We start from the raw sequence: 27321 nt of genomic DNA, 5'->3' as shown, positions 1-27321 counted from the left end.
TTACAAGACATTACAGAAGCAACATATATCATGCAGTATTCTATTTAGTACATATACTACTGTTAGTATGCGTACGTATTTTAGTCATAAAGGTTATTTAGCCATGTAATATGCAATCCCACATGTAATTTGGATATTAGTAATGTTGGTTTAATATTCATGCAAACTCATTTAATAATATTATAATTAATAGATTATTCAATTAGTATTTTCATGCAGAATGGGGGAGGTATACAACATTTTGTACTACCCGCTCCATCATTTAGCATGTTTTGTATAATGCACAGGTGCCTCAGCAAAGAGGCTTCCCAGCGCCGAAGCAGAACATAGGAGCTGGTAACCAGAAGGAGGCACTTAGTGTGAGGGGAAAAGATGAGTTTTGATGGCCCTATGAAAGGCCATGTAGTTGTTCATGGCACGAATGGGCGATGGCAGAGCGTTCCAAAGCTTTGCAGCTAGTAAACGGAAAGAGCGCCCGCCCGATCGCGCCCTCCTCATTCGAGGCACAGTTGCCAAATGTTGTCCAATCGAGTGAAGTTGGCGTGTAAGAGAATAGAGTGAAAGCAAATTTGACAGGATGCTAGGAGAGGAATATTTCAGAATTTTAAATGCAATGCAAAGGACCTTAAATTCCACTCGGCTGGTAACAGGGAGCCAGTGTAGGCGACGTATTGCCCTAGAGGTGGGGCAGGTTCTAGGGAGACCGAAAAGGGTTCTAGCCGCAGTGTTTTAAACTTGCTGTAGTCTCAGGGTTTCGGTCTTACTTACCCCTAAATACAGTGCATAGGCATAGTCCAGTCTTGATAAAATGGAGGCCTGAATAATCATTTGCCTGATGGACGGGTCAAAAAACCCAAGCAGTGGTTCGGGCCCCGGAGTATGCCAAAGCAGGTCGCTGCAACTTTCTTGGTTTGAAACTGAATGCTGAGGGCCGAATCGACCCAGACACCAAGATCTTTCACCACCTGCTTAGGGGTAGGTGCACAGCCCAGTATGGTCCGCCGCCACCGTTCCCCCCACAGCTCTTGATCCTTTCCCACCAGCAGAACCTCTGACTTACTGGAGTTCAGTTGGAGACAGTTGGCAGTCATCCACTCAGAGACAACCGTAAGATCATCCTGAAACATTGATGCTGACCCCACGGTGTCCGAGAGAGCGACTACCAGCTGAGTATCATCAGCATATGATACAATAGTAAGCCCTCTGCTCCTCGCCAGGACCGCCAGATGTTGAACATAAAGGTTAAAAAGCGTGGGGCTCAACGCAGAGCCCTAAGAAACCCCTTGTTTCTTGGCATGGACCGTGGAGGCGAACGGAGGGGCCACAACATGGAAGGTCCTGTTGGAAAGAAAGGAAGCAAATCAAGCCAAGGCTGAGCCCAAAACACCTGCCTCCTCCAGCCTGCACAACAGGATCTGATGAGACCGGATCAAATGCTGCACTGAGGTCTAAAAGAATCAGAGCAGACGGACGTCCCTCATCTAGAGCAAGCCTAAGATGCTCAATGACAGCCAGGAGAGCAGACTCCGTGCTGTGGCCTGAGCGGAAACCATTCTGAGAAATGTCCAGGCAGTTGTTCAATTCCAAAAATCTCGAAAGGATAGAGCTAATATGGGTCTCAGGGATCTTGGGGATCCACTGGAGGAGAGAGATCGGGCGATAGTTTTACAGTTTGGCTCCGTCCAGGGTAGGTTTCTTGAGCAGAGGAACCACCCTGGCTTGCTTCCAAGTGCTGGGAATGACCGCACTAGACAAGGATTTATTAAACACCTGTCTCAAAGGTGACAAAAGCACAGGTAGCGATCTCATGAAGTGGTCAGGTCTAAGGGGACCGGAAGGTGAGCGGAATTTGATCTTGTTCCATAAAGACTGTAGCTCCTCCAGGGAGACCATCGTCAAGATTGAGTAGAGGGGCAGGATTGTGGTCAAATTTAGAGTCATGATAAAAGTTAGCGCCAGAGTTCAGTTTAAAATCAGACTTAGACACAGATCAAGTTAAATATAAGTGTAGAGTTGCTGTCTGCTGTTTTTAGATTGTATATTTCTAGAACCATAATGTGTTCTCACCTGCCTCTGTCATGATCTGTAATGGTTCTAATGTTTACTTAGAAAGTGGCTGAGAGGGGTGGGAGTGATTTACTTGGTGATATTAAATCTTCCTTGAGTTCCATATCTGTTTCTAAGTAATTATTGGAACTCGACAGAAAGGCTTTAAGTTTGGTTCGGCTTAAGGCAAGTGTAAGGATTATGGTTCCTAAAAGAGTTGAGGTTGTGTTAGAACAACTAGGTTAAGGGTTAGAGGTTTGGATGAAGTCAAGGTTTGGGAACATGGTTGGTGTCAGATTGCGGCCTGCACTTGGACTTGGGTCAAAGGCTCAGCTAAAGGTTGGATCATAGTTAGGTTTAAGGCTTTTCTAAAAATCATTTTAGAATAATTATTTTTTTTAAACATCATTGCAAAAAAGAAGTTAGAGAGTATTTAACAATAATTCTGTTCCTTAAAGATTTTTTTTCAACCAAATAGTTTTCAATTAAATGTGCATTTCATGCATAGCATATCAAAATTAGGCCTGTATGAAACTTTTGGTAACCCCGTGCATCCTTGTTTAATTCCCGAATTTCATTCTTCCCAAAAAGTGGAACATTTTTAAAATGCAAATTCCATGAAATGATTTACATTTTCCGGTGGGAGATTGATTAATAGCAAGCGTTTCGCAAGAGACATTTTATCATGGAACGAGAATTCGGTCCTCGCATCACTCTCCTATAAATGTCTTGCATGGGTTTTCTCTGGTAGGTATACCTGCATCGAAAAAAAGTTACTTGATAACTGTGAAATTTATTTTTATATAATACACAAACTTCGCAAAGGTTAGGCATTCTTCGCACAAAAATGCTAAATGTTCACACTTCTTAATTGGAATTCTACTACACACAAAGGGCCAGATGTACAAAGATTTATTGAGGTCTCAAATGGGCCATTTCACTGAATTGAGCCTTTTGCGAACACATAGGTCCCAATTACGAGTCTGGTGATCCGAGGACTGCCATACTCGTGGTTACAACAAACAAATGATGGACGGAATGCTTTCAATGCATACATTCTCCCCCAGTCAAGAGATGTGGGTTAAATCCATCGTTCTTTTGCCCACTACACCACCCCAGTTTAGACATGGCCATATGCAAATCAGTCTTGACCCTGTGCCTCATGGGAACAGTCCAGCCCGAACTGCCAAGCCATGTCTTCCCTGGACCGGAATCAAGCATCCTAGGACCGGTCCTAGACTGATTTGCATATGGCCATGTGTAAACTGGGGTGGCGTAGTGAGCAAAAGAACGATGGATTTAACCCAGATCTCTTGACTGGGGGAGAATGTCTGCATTGTCAGCATTCCGTCCATCATTTGTTTGTTGTAACGATACTCGTGGTGGCGCGACGGTGGTGGGTCTAGCCACTGCAGCACCGGCAGTCCGACGGCCTGATTATGAGTCGGACCGCCCTGGGACCTCGGGCTCCGCCAGGGAACCGCCGTTCCCAAGCATAGGAGTGGAGGTCAGAGGCCACAATATGCTTGGTGGGACCGCAATGGTCCCATATCCACTGCCATAAAAGCCCTGGCTAAGAGGAGATAAAAAGGGCCCTAGTGGGCATCCCTGTGCATCAAAAATGTGTGGATGCACATAACATGTGCCCCCCATGTGCACGCACATAGGTTCCCGCATGGCATGGACTTTCGAGTCCATGCTATGTAGGAACCTTGTAGAGCGGTCCCATTGCGGTGCCTTTTTTAATGGCACCGTCGCCTTTAAAAGAGGCACTGCTATAGGATCGCCACGCCACCCATCTGCCAGACTACTAAAAAGTTGTAATCTGGTGGGCAGGCGGCATGAGTTTTGGCAGAGTGATGGCGGGGCGGGCAGTGCCCTACCAAAAATCATAATCCTGGCCAAATCTTTTTTCAATGTGCAAAAGAGAAATTGCAATTTGGTAACTTGTTACAGAATTGAAATGTGCGCTTTCGCCCAAATTCCAATTCTGTATGTGAAAGGGGCATGTTTAGGGCATCTCTTCCAAATACTGAATAGCAGTGGTATTTTTACTGTTTTGCAACCGAATTCTAGATGCAAAATAGTAATACTTTACCACCAATTCAAAATTGGTGGTAATCCACTTGCAAATGGAATGGGGTGTCTATGGGACTCTTCCACGTTTCGAATGTTAAACAATATATTTTTTTTAAAGCAGGCAGTGTTCCCACAGCCCACTACCTACTTTTATAAATTGAAACTTAAATATTTCATTTTCTTTTTTGAAAGGCATACTGTTTTCCTTGAAGGAAAATGTTCTGCATTTAAAAATTAAAAATATGTTATTTTTTCTTAAAAAGCAATCACAGACATTGTGGTCTGCTGTCCCCAGTCGGCCACCATCCATGTGATGGCTGCAATTCCTAGTGGGTCGCTTATTGCGACCTAGCTCATTAATATTCAGAAGGTCGGTCGATTTATGACCCAATGGGAATCACATTTTTAAAAATAAAACTGTCATATGTTAAGAATTGCTATTTTAAAATTGTGATTTGATAAATGTAGCAATTTGGAAATCTCAATTCCTACTTATCCAGTATTGGGATATCTTTCAGAGATTCACATGTCTGAATCATTCCCCGTCGTCGAGATGGGAGTCCCACGGTAAAATCCAAAACAGTGCCATAAATAATAAATAGGCTAAAAAAGGCCAAAGGCCATATCTTAGTAGCCTATCTATGTCCTTTTTCAAAAAAGGACGAAAAGTTGGTTCCATCCAATAAGCTACCAGCACTCTCTAGAACACTCCCAGCAGAGGCAAGTTCTCCTCAGATTTTCACTGCAAGTCTTGTGGAAGGGAGTCTCCCTGAGTGCTACTCAGTTTTTTCCTTCTATTCAGCTGTTCTGAAGAAAATGTCAGACAAGAAATGCCTCTTCCACCCTTGCAAGACCTGTGGAAAGAAGAGGGTCCATGTAGATGATCTACATAAAGACAGTATTTATTGCCTTTATCCAAGGCATGAGGAGAAAGACTGTAAAATCTGTTGCACCTTTTCTAATAAGACCCTCAAGGACAGAGAGGGAAGATTACTTTTGTGGCTTCAATCCACGAAAAAACAGGCTCACACTTCAGATGAGGAAGAAAGATTGCCTTCAACTTCTCACAAGAGGGCTAGATCACAGGAAAGATCTTTAGGTGAGGGAAGGAAACTTCTCAAGTCTTCCCAAAAAAAACCTGTGAGTAAAGAGAGGAGCTCCAAACATTCCTCTGAGCCAACTTTATCTGTCACCTGTCAAGAGAGAAAGAGAGCGTCCAAGATCCTCTTCTACTGACTCTCTGAGTAGAAAACATGTAAAGAAATCTGTGTTAACGACGATTTCACTGTCATCGTCGATGATATGTGTGACTTCGTCGACGGCCACAGTCACGACGACGGCGATTCAGTCCCCTATTTCATCGACTAAGATTTCCATTGTTACAAGACCATCATCGGTTTCACCCGTCGACGACCCATCATTGACGAAGAAACAGTCAGCGAAAATATCGTCGACGAAGTAACCGCCGCCGCCGAAGGAATCGACGACAAAGGGACCGTCGACGACGAAGACACGGTCGACAACTAAGACACCGTCGACGACGAAGACACCGTCGACGACTAAAACACCGCTGACGACTAAAACACCGCTGACGACTAAAACACCGCTGACGACTAAAACACCGCTGACGACTAAAACACCGCTGAAAACTAAAACACCGTCGATGATGATACCGTCGACGGTGATACCGTGGACGACGACACTGTCGACGAAGACATTTATCAACTAAGTCACCATCAGCAACAACATCTCGAGGACACCGTCGATGACTAAAACACAGTCAACGACTAAAACATCATCAACGACAACACCGTCGACGACGGGGATTCCTTCAATATTAATTTCTGCTCCGTCGACGGAGGATATCTCACACCATGACTGTCTCGAAGGCTTTTCTTCACCCGCCATTTCAAGATTATAGCAAGGTTTCACCTTTACTACCATCTCACCTTTTGGAGGGTTATATTGAGGAGGAAGATGATGAAGATGAGGATGAGGACGGACTATATGGAGTTGCTCACAGTCCATCTGAGCTACATGTAAAATGCCAAGGTGACGATGATGACGAGGAAGATTATCATGAGGCGCATTATTATCAGAAGCAAGATATGGCTCCTCATCATACTTATCAATTTAATCCTCAACAGGAAGCACGCCATAGAGAGATGGCTCATCTACCACCGTCACTGATTCAGGATCTGCAGGCCATGTTGGCAGATTACCATCAGAGATTCCCTCCTCAACAAATTCCCCCAGAAAATTTGGTCCCGCAAGTGGAGGTACCGCCAACAGTACCAGAACCTCAAATACCCAGTACACTGGTAAATGCAACGAGTCCAGTTCCAGCTGACCCTGAAGTTCAGAACACTTCCTCTTTGGAAGAGGAGGTGAAAGAAGGTGAATTTCCGGATCCAACGGCTGTTCCGGATCCCTGGGATAACTATGTAATCCCGACACCATACCCTCCTCCACACTTACCTTCGGATTCTCTCCCAGAGGACATCGAGGGGTTTCACAATTTAATGCAGAGGGCAGCCAATAGGTTCCACTTACCTATCATGGTGAAACAGACAGAATGTTTTCTGCATGATTTTAAAGAGGACACAAGAAAGATTGTACGGTCGATTCCGATTATCGACTATATTTGGCAGGAGGGTGTGAAGCTTATGAAGACTCCAGCATCTATACCAGCGGTACTGCCCCATGTAGAGAAAAAGTATAGAGCTCCTGAGGATAGTCCATCTTGCCTTGTTGGACATCCAAGGCCAGATTCTGTCATATCGCAGGCCGCATAGAGACGTTCAAAGAATCTGTCAACACCAATTACTACTCCTCCAGACAGAGAGGGACGTCGGATAGACCTTATAGGAAAGAAATTTTCGGCAATGGCAGCTGCATCAATTCGGGCAGCAAATGCTTTAGCCATTATCGGCTGCTATGACCGTCAAATGTGGTCCAATATGGCCGGGATGATAGATCTCCTCCCGAAAGAAAACAAACAGGACGACACCCGAAAGATCTTTTTGGAAGGTGAAAGGGCTGCCTCTAAAACAATTGATTGCACCTTAGACATAGCAAACACAAGTTTTAGGCGGTTGGCGGGAGCTGCAGTTCTTCAATGCCAGGGGGGGCTGAAAGCTACTACCTTCAGACCTGAGGTTCAGGTTAAGATTCTGGACATGGCTTATGATGGAGAGTCGCTTTTTGGTAAACATATTGACGACGCTCTTCTGGCTATAAAGAACAATATAGATACCGCAAAGTCATTAAGAGCTCTGCAATATAGAAGAGTACCATTTAGAGGTGCCAGAGGGTGAGGATTCACCACCTATGAAGGCAAATATCAAAGAAATCAACAATATCAATATCAACCTCAATATCACCAATCTTACAACCCGCCATCGTATCGCCAATCTTCAACAGCTGGTTTCTCTCGCCAGGGAGGTCGCAAGCGAACACCACAACAGGGCCATGACTCTGGCAGAAAGCAATGAGTACATCAGGGTACCAGTCAATTTTCCGTCCCTACCTGTGGGCGCAAAAATTTCTGCTTTTGCGCAGCGGTGGCACGAGATCACCTCAGACCGCTGGGTGTTGGACCTAGTCACCAAGGGCTACACCCTAGAATTTATTCAAAAACCACCTATTACTCCGCCCAGGGGTCCCCCTCACCCTCGTCTTCACTTACTACAAAAGGAAGTCTTGATCATGCTCCTCAAGGAAGCTATAGAGGAAGTACCATCCAATCAGAAAGGAAGAGGATTCTATTCTCGTTTCTTCCTAATAAGAAAGAAGTCAGGAGAATGGCGACCGATTCTGGACCCAGGAAAACTCAACAAGTTTCTCAAAAAAAAGACATTCAGGATGGTGATACTCTCCGATATTTTGAGATGCTTAAACAAAGGAGATTTCATGACTTCTCTCATTATGGAGGACGCATACTTTCATATCCCAATTCACTCGAAGCACCGGAAATATCTACGGTTCACAGTGGCTGGTACCCACTATCAATTCAAGGTGCTCACGTTCGGTTTAAGTAAGCACCACGGATCTTCACCAAGTACCTAGCACCAGTAGCAGCGGCCTTGCAATCTCATGTGTTTCAAGTTTTTCCATTCCTCAACGATTGGCTGCTTAAAGCCTCATCAAAGCAGGAAGCCGATCAGACAACAACAGCTTGTCTCCATCTATTCAATACATTGGGACTCGCTCTAAACAGGGAAAATTCAAATTTGCATCCAACCCAAGTAATTTTGTTTCTAGGAGCATCCCTGGACACCGTCCAATAAAAAGCATTCTTGTCTCAAGCGAGACAGATGCGACTCCAAAGGTTGGCAAGGACCATTTCAAAAAGAAAGTCAGTTTCTGTTTGAATATTCAAATCGCTGCTAGAGTTGTGCTCGTCAGCAATAAACTTAGGGGCAGATTTATGTTCCCTGGCGCATCCCTGCAAATCAGCATGGATGCGCCAGGGAAGATGCGTCACGCAAGTTTACCCTTGCGCCACAATAGATGCACCGCATTTACAATGCAGCGCATCATGGCGCAAGGATAAACAGATGCGTGACGCATCTGATGGCGGAAGGGCGGCGCATTGCTGGAGTTGCGTCGCAAGCGCGACGCAGCTCCAGCAAGGCTCGGGGGTGCCCTATCGGTACAATGCTGCGTCAATCCTTACGCCTGCTTCAAGCAGGCGCAGGGATTTGACGCAGCATGGCCGGAAAAGTGACTGAGTGAAATCTTGTAGATTTCACTCAGCCACTTTTCGGAGGCGTTCCTGCGCCAGAACGCCCCCCCGCCTGTGAAGGTACGCCCACATGTGGCGCAAGCTTTACAACGTGACGCATCTCCCTAGATGCGTCACGTTGTAAATCTGCCGCAGCATGGCGCTGGCTTTGCGTCGCCGCTGCGTCACAAAAGTGACGCAACGGCGGCGCAAAAGTGACGCACAGGGCTTATAAATCTGCCCCAGAGTACCTTTAGCAAGACTAAATATTAGACCTTTGCAGGAGGAACTACAGAAACAGTGGCAACAAGCTGTAGGATCTTTCAAAGATGTAATTCAAATCACAACAAGGATGGTGGAGGCAATTCAATGGTGGTCTCAAACAACAAGCCTTACTCAAGGTTTAACCTTTCTCCAAAGTACCCCGGATTTCATTCTGATGACAGACGCCTCCTTGGAGGGATGGGGAGGTCATCTGCAGGATTTACAAATCCAGGGAAAGTGGTCTTTGATGCAGAAAAGACAACACATCAACAGCTTGGAACTCAAGCTGGTATTCTTATCTCTCCAGGTGTTCCTTCTGAGGATAAGAGATTCTTCAGTGCTGGTCCGTAAGGACAATACGACCAGCATGTACTACATACACAAACAAGGATGAACGAAATCCACAACGCTATCTCAAGAGGCTCAGGACTTATGGAAATGGACAACGTTCCACGGAATCTCTTTCTGGGCTGAGCATGTCAGGGGTCTACACAATACTCTGGCAGATACACTAAGCAGGTCGCAGTCCAGCTGCCACGAGTAGGAGCTACAACAAACACAGGTGAAGAGGATCTTTCTAAGATGGGGAAGCCAACTCTGGACCTGTTTTCAACAAAAGAGAACACAAAATGCCAGTTTTATGCCAGCAGGCTCTCACAACCAGGGTCAAGGGTGAATGCCCTTTTAATGCGATGGTCAGGGATCTATGCCTACACATTTCCTCCCATCCCATTGATCCCCAGGGTACTAATCAAGATGAGGTCAGAAGGCTGTCACCTAATTTTGATTGCACCTCGTAGGCCAAGGCAGTATTAGTTCCCGGAGCTACTTCTGTTGTCACAGGACAAACCCATTCTTCTTCATCCGTCACCAACGATGTTATCGAGGAACAAGGCAAAAACAACAATTGCTGGACAGAATGCAGAACAATGTCATACATTCACCCCAGTACAGAGATCTGGGCCTAAATCCATCGTTTTTTTGCTCACCATGCCATTCCAGTTTCAACCCAGCCATATGCAAATCAGTCTTCACCCTGTGCCTCATGGGAACAGTCCAGCCCGAACTGCCAAGCCAGGTCCTCCCTGGACTGGAAACAAGCATCCTAGGACCGGTTTTGGGGTTTCACCCCTCTTCAGCCAGGATAGCTTGATTCCAGTGGCATGGAGAGCACAGGACTCACGTCTGAGCATACCCGTCCCACTCGGGGTGACAAATGCAAAAACAACAATTGATGGACAGAATGCAGAACAATGTCATACATTCACCCCAGTACAGAGATCAGTGCCTAAATCCATTGTTTTTTTGCTCACCATGCCATTCCAGTTTGAACCCAGCCATATGCAAATCAGTCTTGACCCTGTGCCTCATGGGAACAGTCCAGCCCGAACTGCCAAGCCAGGTCCTCCCTGGACTGGAAACAAGCATCCTAGGACTGGTTTCGGGGTTTCACCCCTCTTCAGCCAGGATAGCTTGATCCCAGTGGCATGGAGAGCACGGGACTCACGTCTGAGCATACCCGTCCCACTCGGGGTGACAAATGCAAAAACATCGAGGAACAAGGGCCAAGTGATCCATCCAGATCCACGTTCTCTTCACTTGCACGCATGGCTCCTGAGTTCCTAGAGTTTAAGGTTCTCAATATTTCACAAGACTGTAGAGAAATACTGGCTAAATCCCTGCTGAAAGCACTATCAAAACATATCGCCTGAAGTGGAAGAGATTCTGTTGCTGGTGCGAAAGGAACAAAGTTCATCCAGTGCAAGCCCCTGCTGAACAGATTTTGCCTTAGTTACTGTCGCTAGCTAAGTCGGGCCTCACTTTCTCTTCAGTTAAAGTTCACCTGGCAGCAATTTCCCGGTACAGGAAATCTCCTCAGATTCCTTCTCTCTGTTCATCTACTCTCATAAAACAATTCATGAGGGGCCTCTTCCGCGCTTTTCCTCCGGTGCGCGCACCTCCTCCAGAGTGGAAGCTCAATGTGGTTCTATCACAATTGATGGGACGGCCATTCGAACCAATTCATAAAGCAGAACTTCAATTTCTTACATGGAAGGTTTCTCTCTTGCTGGCCCTTACTTCTGCAAGAAGAGTGAGTGAACTGCAGGAGTTTACAATAAAAGAACCTTTCTTACAATTTACAGTGAATTACGTAGCCCTTCGGACAAATCCTAAGTTTATTCCGAAAGTGCCAACGCAATTTCACCTATATGAACCAGTAATACTGCAAACTTTCTTTACAAATCCATATAGCCCAGCCGAACGGGCCCTACATACATTGGATATCAAAAGATGTTTGAAATTTTATTTTCACAAAACACAAAACAAAGGAAATAAGGAAAACAGATCAACTTCTGGTGGCCTACGGTCAAGGAAAACTCGGAACCGCATTAACGAAAGTCACGATCTCCAGATGGGTGGCTTCTGCGATACAGTTCTGCCACGAAAAAGCAAATAAACCTCTAAAAGTGAGGGCTAAGGCACACTCCACAAGGACTGTTGCTGCATCTACAGCTTTGTTTGCTGGAGTGACATTAGACAAGATATGCCGTGCTGCGACATGGAAGAATGTCCACACGTTCATAAGACACTACTGCCTCCAGTCTGCGCAAAAGGAAGATGCATCGGTTGGACAAGCTATATTGCGTCGTCTTTTTAACTTAGGTCAGATTTCTTTACGTTTCAGAAGGAAAACACTCTTCTTGTTTTCTTTCTCTAATTTTAAGTGGATTTAGTAATTGTAAAACTGTATTTGACAACTTATTTCTTAATATGATTTATGAACTATGTGTATATATAGATACATTAATGGTTATATCAACTCTCTCTGTTTTAACATTGCTACGGAGTATAATGCTTAGTGCATGCGTTGTGTAAAGGTCGTGGATAACTATTGGGGAGTTTAAAAGTACACGTCTCCCACCTTCCACTAACGACAGTACATTTAGGGTAGTGCTTGCTATTCCGATTCAGGCATGTGAATTTTTGTAAGATACCCCAATACTGGATAAGAAAACAAGTTTTCCAGTATTGGTATCTTTCATAGATTCACATGCACCCCACCCTCCTCCCTGTGGAGTCAGTTCTCTTTGATTTTGGGTATACTTACTTCCCACTTGTACTTGGAAAATCTAAAGCGAACTTGCCTCTGCTGGGAGTGTTCTAGAGGGTGCTGGCAGCTTATTGGCTGGAACCAACTTTTGGTCCGTTTTTGAAAAAGGACTTAGCCTCTGGCCTTTTTTAGCCTATTTATTACTTATGGCGCTGCTTTTGTATTTTACCGTGGGACTCCCATCTCGACGACGGGGAATGATTCAGGCATGTGAACCTATGAAAGATACCATTACTGGATAACTGTAGTTACAGGTGAGTAACTTGTTTTCTTTTGCTACATCTTGCCAAAAGTGCTTTATCACACTTAGCTTTGCACTTTAGGGTTCATGCTCACTTTGAAAGGGGCATTTGGCACATTATACTGGGTTTTCACTAAGGACAATTGATTCAGCTTTATTTTCATATAAAATGAATGTGATTCGCCTTCACAGTGTACTACCTTTCTCGCTGCTTTCTGATGTCTTCTTTTAATATACCCAAGTTGTGTTGTGACACACCTCAAATATTTACTTAGCTGTTATTGTCTTTGCCAGCCCGGTGCAGCTTGAAAATAGCACACTACACACCAACATACATTTCCGTTGCCGGGCAGGTAGTCCTGGTTTTTTGGTGGGGACATTAACCTTTCTATAAGAAACTTCAAATTTTAGCCAAGATACTTGTAAAATTGTACATTACAATTTTCTTCTTGCCCCATAGTTTAAAACACAACATTTGGGGACTAATCTATTCCAAATTCCATTTGAAAGGGCAGTCACGCTTGTTTGCTCATGGCCAGGTTCTTCGACTAAGGTCGCCCCACTTCTCCTACCCAGGGCCGTTGCTATTGCAAAACATTTCTAGTGACTTGTAAGGGCGCTCCCTTCATGCAAGAGGCCCCGATTGTTCCAAGGAGCAGGTAACATTGCCAAGGTTGGGAAAATGTAACAGCCTACGGCGCCAAAACCGGTAGCACCGGCACTGCTCAGACCCCACCGAGTGCACATCGCATACTTAAGACATCTGTCCGAATGAGGGACGCTGGGTGGTCAGTAACAAGCGGAGCATGAGCCCAAGGGGTTAAACCAGTTCCGTGAAATGAACTATGGTTGCACGCGCTCTGCGCCACGGCCCGTGGGTGCTGCCTGCCTGGCACGGGACCTGCTCTCCCCGTTGCTAGGCGCGAAGCATCTTCTGTTGTAGCAACGGCGGAAGAAGGGAAACTGCTGCTGAAAGGGGAACTGGAATGTGGCTTGCCTAGTCGGGGCAAAACACCCAACATCTGAAGGAAACTCCCCGGCTGAGCACCCTGCCCACCTCATGCTGGCATCGAGCGGCTCGGTGAGTGCCTCTGGCCGCCGCTCTGGGCTGGCCTGCCCCTCTATTTGCTCTGCCGGCTTAGGGTTTGTAAGGTTTGCGCAGCTCCCGCGGTTACTGTTTGATCTGTGAGGGAAGGTCCCTGGCAACCAACAAAGCATGTGATGAGTGCTGCAAAAGTGACTCTAGGGTGCCAGGCAGTAGGGTGACTCTGCCAGGGGCGCACTACACAGAGGCAGCGGATGGCGACCTTCTACAGGCCCCTGTCCACCACAGTGAGTACCCAATGGGCAGGTGGGGGCAGTAACCGGGAACATATTCAGCGCTAGAATTAACATGCCTCAAAGTCTGGCTGCTTTTGGTATTTGTGTTTCATTTGCTGAGTGTCTAAACTTTACTAAATTACATTATATAACACGTAAGATAGCTCAGTGGGTTGGGTGTGCACAGCAGCAAACTGTAATTTGCAAACCGCAGGTGCACAAGAGTTTAATATGACTGCTACCCAAATCTGCGAGTAACAGTAGGACACAATTTCAAATTCCCGAAATACATTCCAGGGTGTTCCTTCAACTGCAGTAGATAGCTGGTTATCACGTGCAGGTCACGCCTTGGAACCCCCGCGGGTCTACCAAGCTTTCCCTCCTTCCAGTGACAGTAAATGGGTCACGTCGGGTTCGGTAATGCATTGGTTGCAGTTGCGCAGCTGTAGCGCGAGGAAGTAAAAGTTGTGCCCACGATCACACTGAGCGTGCATGTGAAACTGAGACTACCTCTGCCGTCAGCGCTGTGTCCAAGAGGCCACGCCCCGCCCTTGTGTGAACTCCTTGTTTCCACAGCACCCATTAGCCTTGTCAAAAAGTGAATGAATAAATTGACCCAAAGCACATAAGATATTAAATTACATGGCGTTAACCTGCTAATCTGTTTGCGCACCAAAGTGATTGCCTTTGAAATGCCACAGACCTCTCTTCTGGTTGTGTATACTTAAGGCATAGGTGTCTCTGTTCTGATCTTACTGCCATAGGCATGATTGTGATATCGGTTATTCACGTTCTGAAACCGGTTTTGGAGGGCGGGGGGGCGGGGGGGGGGGTCACTATGGAAGACTGCATCATGGAAGAGGTGCAAAGCTTCTAAAGTGCCCCTAAGAGGTTGAATGGCACACGCTGGCACTATTGATGAATACATACATTGGCCTTTCTTTTGTAAAGCGTTGATATCCAGAGACGTTTTAAGGCATGGGCAAAGGGGCAATTGCCCAGGGCTCCCACTTTCCAAAGGGCCCCTGAAAAAGAGAACTTTTTCTTTATTTTCCTTTCATCCATTTCTCTGTCTCACCCTTTAACATTTGATTCATTTTTGCTTGCCATCATGGGGCTTCAAATAGCAGCAAATGGGTAATAAAGTTCAAAGGTGTTCCAGACAGGGGCTCTCAAAATATGTTTTGTGTTGTAAAGGAAGATACAGAGTCCATCTGTACATACAGGTTACTTCTTTATTAGTAGCTTGGTTCCAGCATAGGTGGTCAGGATGGTAGGAGAAGTTAGATAGTACAAGGATAGACCCACCAGGAGCAAGCTCCTTACAGCTCAGCCTGAGTAGACCAACTGACAATCTCACCCAGAGAGGCACTCAGGCATTCTATGATGTCATGCAACATTCTAACAGAGCAGTACAGTGGAGAATAGCTGACAAGTAATTTACTACATTTTGCTCGGGGCCCCAGAAACCTTTAAAACAACGCATAAGGATGTGCCTCAATGCCCGCGTTGTAGCACTAGGTGATAATGGGACTGCCATGTTGAGCGTTGAAGATCTGATGGTGGTTGTTGTATGGGACCGATTATCAATCAGGACATTGCTTTCCAAATGACATTTCCTGGGTCCCAAGCCAGATGAGAGGTGGATGGGGGTTGAGGGTGGTGCTGTCTCTGGGGGATTCTACCTTTATAAATAGTATATAGAAGCAAGCATTGGCAAAGCCAGTCAGTCAGTCAAAAAAGTCTTTATTCGGTTTAGGTGCAAACCATAAAAGCATACTACAATAAATAACTTTAAAAATATAGAATTCATTTTAGTTAACCATTACAGCTAAAACACATTGAAACAAATTAATAAAATAGAGCAATGTATACAGTTTAAAAACATTAAAAGGGATACAGTTAATTTCCTCAAGGAGCGAATTACAACGGATAAAAAATTCGCAATGTTAAAGGTTTCCCAAACATTATTTAACATCTGGAGATAGAGAAGAGCAGGTCTCACCTGAACAAAGCCTTTATTTCTTAATATAGGGAATAAAAAGTGTTTCCTTATGTCAATAAAGTGCTCACAGAAGAAGAAAAAATGTGTCATGTCCTGTGGGGAAAACTTGTCACAGGAACAAGGGCCAAGATCCTCAGCCCTTTTCCAGCCTTTCCTGTCTCCAAACAAGATGTGTAATTGGGTTAGTCTAAATCTAGTCAGTAGGAAACGATGATTTGCATTTGTGACATAGCCTAAGTATGGTTCCATGGATGGTGTAGTTTTACAGAGCTGGTGAGCCCTGACGGTGCCCTTAACCAGCTCGTTCCCTTCCCTATTCATGGTAGATATGTACATAAATGTTTCTTTGCACCATTTAATGTCACCCTTTACAAGGGCCTCTGGGGACTGATATAATTCAGGCCTTCCTAGCTTTATGGCCAGGTTCTAAATATATTTCAGCCAAGGTATTCGGGACCCAAAGTCTAGCAATGTACAGTCTTTCATGATTGTATGATTTAACTGTAGGTCTGGGTTAAGCCAGGTTCTAATCCATTTCAGTAATGGGGCCAGAGCGATGCTATCTTCTACAGAGCCGATTCCAAGTTCCTGATGGACATTATAATTAGCAGTTGAAATCGGGACTGAGAGGAGGTTTTTTAGAAACCTATCCTCAATAATCTGAATACTTTTAACATTTTTGTAGCCCCATAACTCAGCTCCATACAATGCCAAAGAGAGGCATTTAGCTTTATAGACTTGAATAAGGGCCCTCATTGGTCTGGCACCTAGCTTTCTGGCAAAACCCAGAACACCCACAGTAGCTCTAGATAAAACAATCTTTTTAGCTGTAATTTGGGTTACCCAGGAGCCTTGGTCATCAAAAAGAACGCCCAGATAAGGAAATGAAGATACCCTGGATAATTGGTGACCCCCACATTTAAACGTTTTGGACTTAGCAGATTTTGGACCAATAACCATGACGTGCGACTTAGCAAAATTGACAGTTAAATCCAGGGCCTTCATAAAGCCCTCAAATGAGTCTAGCAGTAACTGAAGGCCCACTCCTGTTCTTGCAAGTAAGGCGGCGTCATCGGCATATAAAAGTGCAGGGATTAAACATTTCCCTGCACGGGGGATATCATTACATGAGGTGATTAAGGCATTTTCTAGTTCATTTATATAAAGAGTGAAAAGCAGGGGTGCCAAAATTCACCCCTGTCTAACTCCATTTGATATGGGTATGTCTTTTGTGCAATTGCCCGATTGATCATACCGTACTGTGGCCGATAAATCCCTGTGAAGATCAGCTAAGAAGTAGACGATGTTTTTGTCTACTCCATAGGAAAGGAGCAGGGACCATAGTTTTGACCTATTTACACGGTCAAAGGCCGATGACAAGTCCATAAAGGCTACCAACAAGGTTCCCTTTTTGGCCACCGTGTATTTGCCTATTAAAAGTTGTAAATTTAGGCATTGGTCTGTGGTGCCCATCCCTTTTCTAAATCCGTACTGAACCTTGGAGAGTGTTCCAGTTTCCTCTAGCCAATCAGTCAATTGGACAAGGACGACCCTCCCCAGTACTTTCACAGATGCGTCTATTAAAGAGATTGGACGGTAACAGCTCGGGTCGCCTCTATCACCTTTTTTAAAAATAGGTATTGGCAAAGCAAATAAGTCTCGCCCAGAGAGAGCTATTGACTTTGTCAATGTTATTCAGTCATGTTGAACACCAGTACGGCTGCTGTGCAGCATGACTGGATATACATTTTTTTAAAGTGTCATACTGCTTCATGGATGGAGGGAGGACTTGCAACTCAGAGGGCGTGCGTAAAAAAATGTCTGTGATGCGGTCAGCGATGTCCACGATTTAGGCCTTTTTTTGTTATTGTGGGTGGGTGGAGGCAAGCTGCGACATGGGTGGTGGGGAAAGAAATGACAATAGGAGGGAGTGCGGATTGAATGTCTGAAAGTTGAAAAATAAAACCACTATGATGCAACTAGTGCTGCTGTTTGCTATAGCAGGTGGATGGGGTGGTAACACAGACAGTGGGCGGGGGCAAGCCACAACATAAAAAAAAAAAAACATATTTTTATTACTTTTGTCACATGAATTAGGTCAGCGTTCAGATATGTACCATAAAACAGTTGATGAGGGCATCCTGCATATAGCTGAATACATGTTGTCATGAGTACAATGTTGCATATTAACATAGCAGTCTGACCAAACGACCCAACCCCTCCCACCTCCCCACAGCAACCTTCTATTTCCCTCCCCCACGTCCCGGCTCACTTCTGTAATAACACATCTTATATATCTCCGGTCACACATGGCTTCCCCAGCTACTTGGTGCTCAATCTACAGCTCCACTCGTTCTGGCTTTTTTTTCTGGTTTGGGGGGGAGGGGGGTCATACCGAACCTATACTTGTCAAGTGCTTCGCTTCCTTAATAGCATATGTACTGTGTATTATTCAATGTGAAGAGGGTTTCGCAGAGACCAAAGATTCAAGAATAGCGTCCCATTCTAATGAGATCGGATTCTTTCTCAGCCCTCTATTCTCGCCCCATCTAAGTGCCATGCTTTCAGCCCTGCCCCATCGTACTACCTCCTCACGCCAGGGCAGTGTCGATGGAGGGTGCACTGACTTCCATTTCATGGCAATGGAGCGTTTTGCCAATAGTAGATTGGCAAATCTAATGTGTGTGCCTTGTGTTTTGCGCGTCTTGACTATTAGGCCCGGCTCCAGGAATTTTTATTTGGGTGGGCCAAGGCTGCATTTGGGTGGGCTACTGCGGGCTCGATTTGTCTCTTATATGTCTAGCCAGGCCTGCTTCAGGGCCCTCCTTTATCTCCTCTTAGTCTTACAAGATCCAGTAAAACGCACTCTTTTCCAAATCTATTTCTAAATATTATCACTCTCAAAAAGCGATTTTCCATGTAATGTTCCTTTGATGGGAAGGGGAGGTTTCTGAGGTGGTAGTATCAGGCAAGTGACACTACTCAGGTTCCCTCTGTGCGAGCCTTCAGGGAGAATCCCTCTTCATTACTACCTCCACCTGACCCCGGACTCGGCAACGCACTCCCTTACAAGCTTGATTGTCCACTACTCCTCTCCAGTGCACCTTATCTCACAGCTGACCTTGGGCCCCAGCCACATATCAGGCACCCTCGGGCTCCACTTTCATTTTTCCCTGTAAAAACATTAGTAAAATCACCTTCAAACTTAAAACATTGAATATAGCAGTAAATATAATTAGCATGCACTTTAAAGTTTGTTCCACAGTAACCCTTATGACCCCACTGCTAATTAAATAAACAAACACAGAAAGGCCATGACAGGGTCGGCTTCAGCGCTGATGCAAATGTATTTTTTGCGCCACACCAATAACATTTTTCTCCATAAATACCTTTACTACCACCTTCCAACAGTGCCCCTCATCCCTCCATGGCCCCCCCTATTGACCTCCTCCTTGGATTCCCTCACTGCCACACGCCACAAGTGCCCCTCTTCTACCCATAGCCCCTCCCCCTCATGACCTCCTCCTCGGATTCCCTCACTGCCACCCTCCACCAGTGCCCCTCATCTCTCTGTAGCCCCTTCCCCTCATGACCTCCTCTTCAGACTCCCTCACTACCACCCTCCAGCAGTGCCACTCATCTCTCCCTAGCTCCCCCGTCCACCCCATGACCTCTTCCTCGGATTCCCTCACTGCCACTCTCCAACAGTGCCCCATATCGCTCCATAACCCCTCCCACTACCTCCTCCTTGGATTCCCTCACTGCCACCCTCCAACAGTGCCCCTCATCTTTACGTAGCCCCTCTCTCATATGCATTTCATTTGTTTTATAGCGCTACTCATATCAGTGTAGTGTGTGTCAGTACTTTACACCAGGCACACATTATACAGAGACAATGAATCATACAAGTATGTATATCAGTCTACAGGGAATGTCACATAAAACAATGAGGATTACAAGGTGTAGGAATCACATGTCATCCATACTGGTGGGCAGTATGTTTTAAGAGTGTTTGGTCTGGTGAAACACAAGCTTAGGATTTAAAGAGTATTCCGTGGGGGTCAGCTTTACTGATAAAAACGTATATCTGCCCAAACATACTCATTTTAGCAACATTAGAATGATGAAAGACTGAGGGAGTTCTAACTATATCACAAAACAAAAAAAGCAAAGTTCTAACTATAAAATTAATGTTTGTATGCAGCGCTTTGATGACAGTTTATTGGTCACTGTCCTATGTTAGGATTGTAACTTCTGAACTGCAAGTAACACAAGGATCTCTGTGACAAAGGCAGTGACCCACTGAGCTATCCATAAAATACAGTTCATCTGCATTTAAAAACTACTAACAGGCAAATGATTGCTCTCCAGCAGGATCATTAATCACCAGCATTATCTGGGCATTTTTTATTGTCTTATTGTTGTCCTGCATCTGCCATGATCATGATAAAAACTGTTTAAATGAAGCGCACACAAAGTATGTGTCCTGCTGTGCCTGCACAGATTTTAAAAAGAAAAACTAATAGTAACACATTCTCTTACCTACTCCATTAGTCAAACTTTGTGTCACAGCCTGGTGTGATAAGCAGCTGCAGGGGTCAGGATAGGTGAATAGGAATAAACAAACTTCTTTTTTCTGCTGCATAGAAAAATAAATATCCACGCAGCAGGACAGTAGGCAAAGGTTACTGTTGTCAAAGAAAGGATTTGTCGCCTTTGGCCATGTGGAGATGAAGGGGTGAAAAAACAAAGCATCGTTAACATGTAAATGGTCTTTTAAAGACCTGTGAAGTACTCGGGTGCGGCTGCGATAATCTCTAAAACTGTCTGTGTGTGAGAGCCCGGGATGCTGTCTCGGCTGGGCTGACACAAACGAGGGGGCGGGGGGGTTGAAGCACCTTGAGCCCAATGGCATTGCGCGCCTGCCTTCAAGCCCTCACTGCGAGGACCAAGGCTCCTGTTTGGGTGGGCCAGGCTCATGTTTGGGTGGGCCTGGCTCACCCGGCCCACCCGCTAGAAGCGGGCCTGTTGACTATGCATAGTAGACACCGCTCCACTGTGTCCCCCCCCCCCCCTCTTTCAGGCGAGGAGTCGCAAAGCAGTTCATGTACGGTCCCCCAGAACGGGGTTAGACGTGGGCATGACCAAATCATGTGTAGTAGGTCAGCTGATTGTGCATGACATCTGGAACATGAATCAGCAATATCAGGGAACATTTTGCTCAATTTGTAAGGTGTCAAATATGCTCTGTGTACCAGCATGAGCTGTATCATCTTGAACTTAGGGTTCCTAGACACTTTATTAGGATGTTCAAGCACTCTGTCCCATTCCTTATCCAATAAGTCACGGCCTATGTCTCTGGCCCATTTATCCCGCAGTTCTGGTAGCGGCCTAGCTGCATGAGTGCGGATACTTCTATATTTCGATCTGGTGAGATGTCCCCCATTTCCCATTAAATATAACATGTACGTTAGTTCGTGTTGCTTGGGCTCAGTGCCTTCGGGCGACCAGGTACGTTTTATGAATCTGATAAAGGCATGGAGAATATATAGTGTATTGGGTACTCCATGTTCCCTCACAAAGTTGTCATGATCCATGAGAATGTTGTCTGTGAACAGCATCCCTACTGTCTTAACTCGCTCAGCTCACCATTGACTCAGACATCTGGTTGAAACAACTCTCGTTGGCGTAGGAATGCCCATCAGCGGTATATTAGCGGTGTATGGAACCAGTTGCCCAGTGTACCTTATAGCTCTTTTGCAGTATGTGACAGCTACTTGCAGAAGCGGGGGTGCTAGCTGGATATGTCTCCCTCCTGGAAGTAATACATTGTGGAGCGATCCCTTTTCCCAATCCTGTCTAGACATCCCTATTTCCTGCAGGTTACGGCCTGCCGTCCAGTAGGAAAGCCAATGGAGCTGGCTGGCATAGCAGTATGCCTGCAGATCGGGAACTCCCAGCCCCCCTCTGCCTGTGTCTAGCTGTAACTTCTGAAGCCCCACCCGCCTTCTCCTCCCTTTGCCCCAGATTAGTTCAGACAGCATTGTATTTAATGATTTGAAAATGTGTGCTGGTATTAATATCGGTAAATTAGTAAAATAATACAATAACCTAGGCAACATGACCATTTTGGAAATGGCCACTCTGCCTGCAACAGAGAGTGTAATGAAGTCCAAAACGCTAACTGGGATTTAAGTGCGTTGATAGTACGCACCAGATTACCATCTAACATGTCCTGTGAGTCCCTATATATTTGTATGCCAAGGTATCTAAATGTTGTGGGCGCCAGCGGCCTCGTCCTTTGCCCAAAATGGACGGGTTCAGTGCGGGCCGTGTCCCTGAAGTAATAAGCATATGATTTGGATTCATTAATCGTCACGGCCAGAGAGTGTCTGGAACTGTCCAAACATCATAGGGAAAGGTTCGTTAGGACCCGTAGGTTATTGAGGTAAAGTATAATGTCGTCCGCATATGCAGAAATAGTGTGTCGCAGTTGCTACCCGTATCCCTCTGTCTACCGCTACCGCACGTATCTTAATATCTTAATAGCCAAGGGTTCAAGAGCCAGCACAAATAGTAGTGGCAGGAGAGGGCATCCCTGTCTCATTCCCCTAGCTATGGAATAAGGCGCTGAAGTATGAATTCCTATTCAAATGCCTGTCTCATTTCCAGCGAAATGGGGGCAAGCAACAACATGAAGGGCATGAGTGTACAGGAAGTAACAAACAACAACACAGAGGCGGAATGGGGCACGCAACAACACAGAGAACTGGAGGGGGCACGCAATAACACGAATAGCAGAAGGGGGCAAACAGGAAGGAAGCATGCATGGAAGAGAGGGCAAGCAACAGGAAGAACTTGGGCATGGAGGGGACAGATAGGGGAAAGCAACATGAAGATGTATGCACTCTCACTGAGTGTGTCAACAAAAATTAAAAAACTAGAAACCCCAAACTGGAGCAGTGGAAAGACACAAGCACTTTGGCCATGCTTCAGCAGAGGATCAAACAGAACAAGCATTGGCATAGTCAATAGGTCTCGCCTTTGGGACCTTATAAGTGTTTAGCCATGCAACATTTGCATAACTAAATACTTATAAGGTCCCAAAAGCGAGACCTATTGGCTATGCAAAGCGGCCGTGCTGCCGCGAAAGTGAAAGTGATCGCGATCACGACCAAACATCAAAGCGGCCGCGAAAGTGAAAGTTTTGCGGTGAAACGCGCGTGCCCGCACGCATGCACTGTAGCTCTAGGCTGGCCTGGTAGCACTTTTTGGAGCCCTCTCAATAAGTCTCGCCAGACCAGCGCATGCGCTGGGTCAGGCGAGACCTAAAAAGGAGAGTGAAGTCTGCATAGGTTAACAAATCAGAAGCAAGCAAATAAGAGTGGCCAATGGTAGGCATTGGGCGAGCTCTCAGCTCAATGTAAGCAAACAAAATATCTTGCAAGTGACAGCACATAAGCTATCTCAGGCAAGGCCTTAAAATGGCATGTGTCTCTGCCGTTAAAAGAACTGCCATTAGTGGCAGAAAATTATTGGTTCGGATTGTAACATAAAGTAGCACATTGCTGTTATACGCTTATATTCGTAAAACTGTCTAAATCTCATCTATACAAATAAATAAATAGTCGTTTTTCACATCCCTTCTTCGAACTCTTCTAAGATACCTATTGAAATTTACGCACTCTAAAAGTGTTAATACATCGACTCGTACCTTTAACAAAATTAGATATAATTTTCTGAAGCACCATGATTATGTCATTAAGCGTTACTGTGTCACAGCAGAGTCCTTATATGACATCATTTAACTCTATTGTGACACAAAAGTTTCCCACTGTAAATGCATCAGTACCTTTAGCCATGGCCAGTGAGTCGTAGTGTGATAACCCTGAGTTGTTTGTGTTCTCTTTGAGAGCAGCTGTGAGGTCACTGAGCTTCATTGTAGTTTCAGAGAACCCCTTGAGGTCACTGAGCTCTCTTGTGATTCAGATGGACGATATTAGGGGTTCATCAAGTATATCTCACTAAGATCACCTGTGATGTGAAAGGTGTATTATTATGCAGATCCCTATGAGGTCAGTGAGCTCTGATGAGATGCTACAGGACCCTACTGTGACTGCATTAATACCTTAAGCCAAGACCCGTGAGTCACAGTGTGATAGCCCTGAGTTACTTTGTTTTTCTGTGAGTTCACCTGATTTCAGAGAGTCACTTAAGATCACTGAGGTCTATTGTGATTCAAAAAAGACTGTATTGTGAATTCATCAAATGTATTCATCAACCCAGATAACTCGAGTGCATTGTCACAGAGTTATGTTATCTCACGAAGCTCACTTATGACGTGAATGCTTTATTGGGATTAAATAACCCCATGATGGAGTCAGGGAGCTCTGTTATGGTGAGACGAGATCATTAGCTAAGAACTATAATCGGGTCAGACAGTCCAGTTGTGACATCAGTGAGCCCTGCTGTGACGTGAAGGATCATGAGTACACCATTGAACTCTGTCATGATGTGTCAGAGCTCCACCGTGACATCAGTGTGCTCTTCTGTAATGCTGGCAGGTCTTTCAAAAGTCATTTCAAATAAGACCATCATTATGGGATGTTTGTAAGCTCAACTGTAATGCGGAGGGCTCCTTGGCACACGTGAAGTCAGATGGCGGCGCCCTTTGTGATTGACAGTGAGCGGGATTGTATTGTGTGAGTGTCTTAGTGTGATCTTACTCACGTCTACTGAATTTTAGTAGAGTCATTTTATGCGGTCACTGTGCCTTGTTGTTAGCTGAAGATGTGAGTGTATACACTAGAGGACGGGGAGGAGAGAAACTGTTCTGCCATCAAGTCAACACTATTTATTATGGTTATGTGTTTTCACAGTGACACATAATAAAGCTATCTTATGACTTCCAGTTAACTCTGTTAATATACCACAAGATAATGTTATGATTGTCATGAAATTGTAAGGGAGGTATTTTGCCATTTCTTTTTGTGATTGCCAGTGAGTTTTTTTCTTAAGCTGTTGAGAAGTGCTGTGGCTGGTAAACACAGGTATTTCGTTGGGTCATTGAGTTACATTGTGATTAGTATATATTTTGTTGTTATCAAGTTCTATAGTGATTGGTATGTGGGGCTCTTTTGGTCTTTCCTTATCAGGATATACTTTGTTTGGTAATGGTGCAGGTGTATGATTGAGGTTAGTGTACATATTTATTTTAATATGTCTTTAAACGCTTTTGAGAATAGTATGTTTTTGGTAGGACATACACTCTATTGTGATTATCAGAGTGTTTTGTTAGTTCAGTAATCTGTATTTGGTAGGCATATAGTTTGTTAAGCCACTGAGATGTTTTGTGATGGTCGGTGGTATTCTGTAAGTCATCAGTCTGCATGGTGATTGGCAGGGCATCTTATGTTCGGTCATTAAGCTTTTCATAGCGGTGTTGTTATTCGCTGGTGGTGTTTTGTTATTCCAACACCCTTTGTTGTTAGCTTCAGGGAGACATTAATCACGCTGTTTTGCGCTGCCACAAAGTATTTTGTTAGGTAATCAATCTGTATTTTGATTGTCAGTTGTAATCATTCTGTGTTTTGATTGTCAGTGGTATCTTTCACGCATCGTTGAGCTGTTCGTCTTAGCTGTGGGTATTTCGGTCGGACTTGGAGCAGTTTTTAATGCCCCTTGGGTAAATAGGATTTACTGAGATGGGTAGGACGCCTCTTTCCGCACCCTCGAGCTCTATTGCCATTAGCAAGTGGGTGTTCTGCTAGCCACCACGCTGGACTCTGATTGCCAGAATGGTCTGTTGTTCAATATAAAGAGGTATTGTGATTGGAATGGAGTATAAGGTCATCAGGCTGTGTGGTGCTTGGCAGCTGTGTCCTTTGATACGTCATCCAGCTAATCTGTGATGATCAAATTGTTGAAGTTCACTAGAGACCTATTGTGAAAGCAAAGCATCTTTTTACATTATCGACGACGTTGTTTTATGATGTTTGTTCACTTGATATGATTCTCATCTTTAAAGTACATGGTCTGACCAGAAAGCATTGGAGCATCCCATCGGACTGCTGTAAAAAGCGAAACCTAAACCAATAACAAGACAGTTATCATAAGTCCCCCAGGGAAAAGATAATCTTACCCAACCTCAAACTCTGATCTGTTGAGGAACCAGGTCCCAAAAGAAGTGCATTAACTTTTAGACTAGCCAACCGGTGCATCATCTGTGCGCGCATAGAGCAGCAATACCAAGGAGGCGTCTTCTACGTGTGCACAGTGGTATGGTCTGCCCTGGTTTATGCCAGAACACGGGTTGGGGCAGTAGCCATAGTTGTATTTTGAAAATGCAGTCAAAGCTATCATAACATTAGTTACTCCCCACTCCTCCGTTACGAAGTGCCCGGACCTTCCTTGTGCTCCTTCACAATTGTGCGTGACTCTTTCATTTACTGTAAGGGTAAGTTTAGGGTTTGAAGGTAGGTAGTGATACGGGGCCATAGTGGTAAAGAAAGGTTAGGAGTAAATGGCAAAAGGGGTGTGTGTTCCCCAAAGAGAAACAATATATATGTACATATATAAATAAAGTCTCTCGTCTCCTTCAATGACTGGATATCAACAGTGAAGATAATCATTTCATGATTGCATTTTTTCTCCTTTAGTTGAGGAGAAATGGGGTCAGTCTCCCGCCTCATGATGCACTGACAGCAGTCCTACCTGATTACCATCTCCTGTACCACAAGTCACCTCGTGAAAGAAAGGAGCAGGTTCCTGGACACATCCAGCCTACAGACAACACCCAGAATGAAGACTTCCATCCGCAGCCATCTCTCCTCGAGACCGGGGAACTGGACTACCTGGGCAGGTAAGCCACAACACCCTAAACAACAGAGATCCTTTCAATCGTTTGTACAAGGGTGTAACTCTGACATACATCAGAGCCTGATTGTCTACAAGCCTTACTTACACCTCCTAACACAGCCTAACGCAAACACACAATTAACACAATAAGTCACAATCACAGAAGAGTTTATGTTACTTGTGGTTGAGAATAACTGCAAAGTATACTTTCTGGTAAGGCATCACTCAGTATAAATCTTGTCTTCATCAGTCATTACAGAGCACACATCCTTAGACCAGAGTATACTCACACACAGGGAACCTTTCACAACAGACCTTTGCTTGCTGTCTAAGAACCAAGTATAGCGAAGGGACACCACAGAGCCTCACCAGTAACAACACGTTTCAAAGTTGAAATTTGGTCAGCTAGAGCAGAAAAATATGTATGCATAGTTTGGTTTCACTCCAGAGAGGTCTTGGTCATCACCCTCGGAGTTCATCTCACAAACTCAGCAGAGCCCCACTAATCAATGGTTCCTCAAAGACCAAGTCACTGTTCACTCTTGTGCACCAGATCCTCGTCAATAGAGCAGCATCTTGCATCCAAAGCGGAGCCTGACACGTTTTATCACGCGGAGGTGTCTCACTCACTCCTTTGTCACTAACATAAACTGTCAAGGAGTCTCACTCAT

The 27321-nt window shown here is 45.0% G+C and overlaps 1 protein-coding gene across 1 annotated transcript in view; it reads left to right on the top strand.

Annotated features, from left to right (window-relative positions):
* CCDC33 (coiled-coil domain containing 33) overlaps positions 1 to 27321 on the top strand; it is a 1193032-nt gene that overhangs the window by 867202 nt on the left and 298509 nt on the right. Inside the window, exon 14 of the mRNA XM_085643888.1 lies at positions 26452 to 26654. Coding sequence (XP_085500014.1) covers positions 26452 to 26654 — 203 coding nt within the window. The remainder of the gene's footprint in view (positions 1 to 26451; positions 26655 to 27321) is intronic.

The sequence above is a fragment of the Triturus cristatus genome, chromosome 3_1 (genome assembly GCF_964204655.1).
Source record: "Triturus cristatus chromosome 3_1, aTriCri1.1, whole genome shotgun sequence".
NCBI lineage: Eukaryota > Metazoa > Chordata > Amphibia > Caudata > Salamandridae > Triturus > Triturus cristatus.
This window is presented reverse-complemented; position numbering and strand designations above follow the sequence as displayed.